General features: G+C 53.3%; 1 protein-coding gene across 1 annotated transcript in view; it reads left to right on the top strand.

Moving 5' to 3' along the window:
• The first annotated feature begins 2,241 nt into the window (after window positions 1-2,241).
• Window positions 2,242-7,380, top strand: part of ARID1A (AT-rich interaction domain 1A) — a 178,921-nt gene continuing 173,782 nt past the window's right edge. The window contains 1 exon segment of the mRNA XM_075603924.1: window positions 2,242-3,583. Coding sequence (XP_075460039.1) covers window positions 2,789-3,583 — 795 coding nt within the window. The 5' untranslated portion in view covers window positions 2,242-2,788.

The raw sequence follows: 7,380 nt of genomic DNA on the forward strand, positions 1-7,380 counted from the left end.
CCTCTCTTCCAGTTTCTTTCCCCACCCCCTCTGTTTTTCTCCATCCCCCTCTTCCTCTGCTGTATCTCTCCCCTCCTCTCTCTTTCCTCTACCCCCCCTTCTCACCAGGCCTTCATGTTAAAGGCACCACAGAGTGGGGGGTGCTGCTGTCATCTAATAAGTGAGGCTGACTCCTTGTGAGTGAGACTGCCTCATAATGGGTGATTACCCTCCAGTGTGTGTGACTGCTTTATATTGAGTGAGACTACCTTACAACTAGTGTAATTGGCTTCTGTTAAATGGGACAGTCCTGTGTTATCTACAGGGACCTCCTAACTGCAGATTATAGGGACCGGATCAGGCAGTCCTGGGTTATATAGGATGACCTCCTTACTGCAGATTATAGGGACAGGCTCACAGTCCTAGATTATATAGGGTTCCCCCCCTGTCTGCAGATTATAGGGGTAGGCTCAGACAGTCCTGGGTTTTATAGGGTATTTTTTTATTTATATAAAAAAAACAATATTTACAAACATCAATACAACTGGGTTATATATTATAGAGGGTGACCTCCTGACTGCAGATTATAGGGACAGGCTCAGGCAGTGCTAATTTATATAGGTTAACCCCCTATACATTTCCTATAGATGGAGCTGCTGTAAAATATATACAGTATAGTGAGTAACTGCTCCGCTCCAGGTTTCCTCTGCGTCTTCCCTTTGTCTCTTGCCCCATCCCTCGCTATCCTCCTCCCCTCAGCTCCCACCCTCTCCCCGCTCCTGTCTTTCGGCACAGGAGGGGGAGGGGGCGGGGGTCACTGTCCCCTCCTTCCCCACCCCAGGGTCACCATGACTCTGTGATCCTGAGCAGGTTTTCTCTCTCTCCCCCCCCTCCCTCATATCCCGGTGCATTGTGGTCATTGTAAAGCAAGAAGGGACACAGAGAGGAGCATGGAGCCCAGCTCACAGTCACAGCTGCATAACAGGGGTGAAAGTGAACCCCCTCCACAATAAGACTGCGCTTATGCCGGCGACCGACGCGTCAAAACAAATGCATTCTCGGCGCTTATAGTGCATGTGACGGCGACGGAGCGACAGCGCTACCACAAATCTGGTAGTCACCGATATTTGTTTTTTTTCGGCGACGGTCTCCCCTTGCGGCCAATCGGGAGCTTCTCCGTCCCTCTGCCTTCCCCCTTTCTGATGTCACTGGCCTTGTAGCCAGCGACGTCGCCTAAATTTGAAATGCAACTTTCGCAATGGCGACGGGTGATGTCATTGGTCGCGTCGCCGGCACTATAAGCGCGGCCTAATAAGGCAGCCCCTAACTCCACAAATCCGTCACTTATGTATCTATGTATTTGTAACCATGTATTATTTGTCATCTTAACTCTATGCCCAGGAGATGCCTGCAAACGAGAGGTAACTCAATGTATTACTTCCTGGTAAAACATTTTATAAATAAAATAAAATTCAGGATCTTCTTTGGCTTGTAAATTTCCACCCAAGAAGTGGTCAATATACAGAGGCGGCACTATATTGTCAGCTGTACACTTCAGAGCCCCGTGCTTTTCTAGTCTTCCATCTACATATGGGTTATAGTTATATATATATATATATATATATATCATATCTCAAAATATAGACATAACAATATGAACCCTTTATATGCCAGATGAACCGGCAATAAATATATATATCTACATATACGTACAAATATATATATATATATATATATATATATAAAGATTTGTATAGTAGATGTGTTTATATATGTACACGTCTATTATACATATTTATATATTCACACATTTCTCGTGTATACTATAACCATAATGTAATCTCGTGTGATATATGCAAGCTCTGCGGGTCAGGGATTTATTGGTGGAAAATGTGGTGTATATACACCTACATACATTTAAGTGTGCATGTAATTCATGTACCTATACACACCCCGCTTTAAAGAACACATGTGACCGGCACGCTGCCTCACAGCACAATGAGCTCGGTCCTCCTCGGCGCACATACATAATGACGCATCCACGCGCCGGACACGCCCCCCCATCACGTGGGCTCCTCGCGCTCCGCCCCCTGGTCATTGCTACCCGTGTTTGTATCCCTCCTACGTGAGAGCTCCCGATCCTTAAACTCCGGCCTCCGGGTCTTCTTCTCACCCCTATGTATATTCTCTGTCGTACAAAAAAAAATCCGGGCGCCGGGTTTTCCCTGCCCTGTGCATCTCTCTCTGACAGCTCCAGGCTCCGTGTTCCAGCCTTTTCTCCCCCCCCTTTCACCTGACAGCTGAACTCCGCCGCTCCGGGTTTTCCGGGCCCCGTGCGCGCGCTCTCTCTCGCCCGCCAGCCCCCCCCCCACGCTCCGGACTCCTCACCTTTCTCCACTCTCCAGGCTTTGCAGCCTGAGTAACCCGGGGGGAGGGGGCGGGAAAGGAGCAGAGTTGCCTCGTCCCCGCTCCGTATTCCCAGCTCCGGGTCTTCCCTCCCCCACTCCCCCCCTACCACACAGGAGGGCCCCCCTCCGACTCCGTGCTCCCTACCGGGCTCCGCTCCGGGTCTTTTCTCCTCTCCCACTCCCCCCCACCACCACACAGGAGGGTCCCCCTCCGGTTCCCTGCCGGGCTCCGCTCCGGGTTTTGCGGCCTGTCCCCTCTCGGTAAAATGGCCTCTCCTCTCCGCCTCGTGTCCGATTGAGCGGCACCCCCCCCCTCCCCGTGCCCGCCCGCAACACCCGGGGGTCCCGCTCCGAGCCTTTACCTCACCCCCTCCCCGTCCTCCCTCCCCCCTCTCCCCAGCATGGCCGCCCAGGTGGCTCCGGCCGCCGGCAGCCTGGGGACCCCGCCCGAGCTGAAGAAGAGCGGGGAGCAGCTACCAGAGGAGCCGACCCCCGGGGAAGCAACGCCCAGCGAACAGGACGGGGGTGACCCGGAGAGACCCGGTACCGACCCGTCACCGCCGCAGCCCCCTCCTCCCGCCTCCTCCAACCAAGACACCGGGGGGCACCCGGAAGCGGCCAACGGGACCCGGGCCCCTCCGCCCGCTGCCGCCTCCTCACACCCGGAGTCGGGGGACACGTCGCCCGCAGCAGCGGCCTCCTCTTCACACCCGCCGGGCGGGTTCGGTTACCCCACGTACTCCCGCGGGTACCTCCAACATGGCGGACAACAAAGCCCCGGCCTGGAGTATCCGCCCGAGGCCTCGTACCCGGGCGGCACCGCCGCTTACAACTCTTACCCGGGTTACCCGAACCGGGCCACGGCTTACCCGCCCGGATCGTACCCGCCGCGCCCAGCCTCGGCAGGAAAGGCCCCGGCTTCGGCCTACCCGCCGCCCCGCCTGGGCCCCGCGCAGGCAACCGCCACCCCGACTCTTAACCAGCTGCTGACGGCGCCGAGCCCGGCCCGGGGTTACCCGGCTTATCCCGGGCCGGAGTACCCGCCGGAGCCTGGGCCCCACAAGGCCTCGCCCGGGGCCTCGGACATGTACGGAGGAGGGGCCGGCGGATGGGGGAGTGGGGCCGGCGGACAAAGGAGCCTGCATCCGCCGGGCAGCCCCGGGAGCAGCGGGCAGGCCATGCCCAGGACCCCACAGGTAACTTACCAAGGGCAAGAGGGTGGGGGTAATGTGTGTGATGGAGAGGGCAATAGTATGAGGGTGGGGTAATGTGTGAGGGTAATAATATGAGGGTGGGGTAATGTGTGAGGGTAATAATGATGAGGGTGGGGTAATGTGTGAGGGTGGGGTAATGTGTGAGGGTAATAATATGAGGGTGGGGTAATGTGTGAGGGTAATAATATGAGGGTGAGGTAATGTGCGAGGGCAATAATATGAGGGTGGGGTAATGTGTGATGGAGAGGGCAATACTATGAGGGTGGTGTGATGGAGAAGGTAATACCAGGAGGGTGGTGTGCTGGAGAGGGCAATACTAGGAGGGTGGTGTGATGGAGAGGGCAATACTATGAGGGTGGTGTGATGTGTGATGGAGAGGGCAATACTATGAAGGGGGGGGGGGGTAAATGAGTGAAGGCTGGAAAATACCAAGAAAGGGGCAAAACAATTACGAGGAAGCAGTAGGGCTTGGGGTGATGTCTGTGCGGTATTGGACTTGTTGGCTTGTGTTCTTTGCTGAGGGAGATGGGCAGTTGGCAGTGGAGTACTGTCTGTGGTGGTAACTGTGTTGGGGATAATAACTCGATCTTGGTGTAGGAGAGAATTGTGTGTGGCCTGCAGAGAATAAGGCAGGGATTATGAGGGGGCATTAGTGTGTGTAGGGGTCCCTGGGAGGGCTGTACTGTGTTTGTATAATGACAGCTGTGCGGTAATTGGGGTACATAAGGGATATACTCATGTTATTGTGATTTGCTAGGGACACAGGTGTGTATTGAAGTGGGCACCTTTCCTCTACGGTCAACAGTCAATATTTGACGGATCTCGTGGCTTCACTCTGGTCCCAGTCTTCAGCTATGTGTATACACATTGCAAATCTGAAATATATTCATGTATTTATATGGGAGTGTTTGACTGGTGTCACTGTGGTATTGTCACTCTGTGGTTGTGTGGATGTATTTTTGTGTATGCGAGGGTCCCAGCCTTGTAATCTCATTCCTATAATAGTTGTTTGTGATATACACACTTGTATGCATAACCAGATCACACGCACAAACATCTCATATCACACAGATCACACACTTCTAAATAAATCTCACCTGTACACCCGGAACTCGCTCAAACAAATACATAGCAAGCGCGGAGCTCGCTCGCTTGAACAAATACATAGCAAGCGCGGAGCTCACTCGCTCGAACAAATACATAGCAAGCGCGGAGCTCGCTCGCTCAAAGAAATACATAGCAAGCGCGGAGCTCGCTCGCTCGAACAAATACATAGCAAGCGCGGAGCTCGCTCGAACAAATACATAGCAAGCGCGGAGCTCGCTCGAACAAATACATAGCAAGTGCGGAGCTCGCTCACTCGAACAAATACATAGCAAGCGCGGAGCTCGCTCGAACAAATACATAGCAAGTGCGGAGCTCGCTCGAACAAATACATAGCAAGCGCGGAGCTCGCTCAAACAAATACATAGCAAGCGCGGAGCTCGCTCGCTCGAACAAATACATAGCAAGCGCGGAGCTCGCTCGCTCAAACAAATACATTGCAAGCGCGGAGCTCGCTCGCTCGATCAAATACATAGCAAGCGCGGAGCTCGCTCGAACAAATACATAGTAAGCGCGGTGCTCGCTCAAACAAATACATAGCAAGCGCGGAGCTCGCTCAAACAAATACATAGCAAGCGCGGAGCTCGCTCGCTCGAACAAATACATAGCAAGCGCGGAGCTCGCTCGCTCAAACAAATACATTGCAAGCGCGGAGCTCGCTCGCTCAAATACGTAGCAAGCGCGGAGCTCGCTCGCTCGAACAAATACATAGCAAGCGCAGAGCTCGCTCGAACAAATACATAGCAAGCGCGGAGCTCGCTCGCTCGAACAAATACATAGCAAGCGCGGAGCTCGCTCGCTTGAACAAATAGCAAGCGCGGAGCTTGCTCGCTCGAACAAATACATAGCAAGCGCGGAGCTCGCTCGAACAAATACATAGCAAGCGCGGAGCTCGCTCGAACAAATACATAGCAAGCGCGGAGCTCGCTTGCTCGAACAAATACATAGCAAGCGCGGAGCTCGCTCGCTCAAATACATAGCAAGCGCGGAGCTCGCTCGAACAAATACATAGCAAGCGTGGAGCTCGCTCAAACAAATACATAGCAAGCGCGGAGCTCGCTCAAACAAATACATAGCAAGCGCGGAGCTCGCTCAAACAAATACATAGCAAGCGCGGAGCTCGCTCGCTCAAACAAATACATTGCAAGCGCGGAGCTCGCTCGATCAAATACATAGCAAGCGCGGAGCTCGCTCGCTCGAACAAATACATAGCAAGCGCAGAGCTCGCTCGAACAAATACATAGCACGCGCGGAGCTCGCTCGAACAAATACATAGCACGTGCGGAGCTCGCTCGAACAAATACTTAGCAAGCGCGGAGCTCGCTCGAACAAATACATAGCAAGCGCGGAGCTCGCTCAAACAAATACATAGCAAGCGCGGAGCTCGCTCGAAGAAATACATAGCAAGCACGGAGCTCGCTCAAACAAATACATAGCAAGCGCGGAGCTCGCTCGAAGAAATACATAGCAAGCGCGGAGCTCGCTCGAATAAATACATAGCAAGCACGGAGCTCGCTCGAAGAAATAAATAGCAAGCGCGGAGCTCGCTCGAAGAAATACATAGCAAGCGCGGAGCTCGCTCGAACAAATACATAGCAAGCGCGGAGCTCGCTCAAAGAAATACATAGCAAGCGCGGAGCTCGCTCGAAGAAATACATAGCAAGTGCGGAGCTCGCTCGAAGAAATACATAGCAAGCGCGGAGCTCGCTCAAACAAATACATAGCAAGCGCGGAGCTCGCTCAAAGAAATACATAGCAAGCGCGGAGCTCGCTCGAAGAAATACATAGCAAGCGCGGAGCTCGCTCGAATAAATACATAGCAAGCACGGAGCTCGCTCGAAGAAATAAATAGCAAGCGCGGAGCTCGCTCGAATAAATACATAGCAAGCGCGGAGCTCGCTCGAACAAATACATAGCAAGCGCGGAGCTCGTACGAAGAAATACATAGCAAGTGCGGAGCTCGCTCGAAGAAATACATAGCAAGCGCGGAGCTCGCTCAAACAAATACATAGCAAGCGCGGAGCTCGCTCGAAGAAATACATAGCAAGCACGGAGCTCGCTGAAACAAATACATAGCAAGCACGGAGCTCGCTCAAACAAATACATAGCAAGCGCGGAGCTCGCTCGAAGAAATACATAGCAAGCGCGGAGCTCGCTCGAAGAAATACATAGCAAGCGCGGAGCTCGCTCGAAGAAATACATAGCAAGCGCGGAGCTCGCTCGAAGAAATACATAGCAAGCGCGGAGTTCGCTCGAAGAAATACATAGCAAGCGCGGAGCTCGCTCGAAGAAATACATAGCAAGCGCGGAGCTCGCTCGAAGAAATACATAGCAAGCGCGGAGCTCGCTCGAAGAAATACACAGCAAGCGCGGAGCTCGCTCGATGAAATACATAGCAAGCGCGGAGCTCGCTCGAACAAATACATAGCAAGCGCGGAGCTAGCTCGAACAAATACATAGCAAGCGCGGAGCTCGGTCGAAGAAATACATAGCAAGCGCGGAGCTCGCTCGAAGAAATACATAGCAAGCGCGGAGCTAGCTCGAACAAATACATAGCAAGCGCGGAGCTCGCTCGAAGAAATACATAGCAAGCGCGGAGCTCGCTCGCTCCCGAACACTACAAGAACAACCAAGAGACAAGTCACGAACAAATAAAACTAAACACCGACAACGCA

The sequence above is a fragment of the Ascaphus truei genome, chromosome 6 (genome assembly GCF_040206685.1).
Source record: "Ascaphus truei isolate aAscTru1 chromosome 6, aAscTru1.hap1, whole genome shotgun sequence".
Classification (NCBI taxonomy): domain Eukaryota; kingdom Metazoa; phylum Chordata; class Amphibia; order Anura; family Ascaphidae; genus Ascaphus; species Ascaphus truei.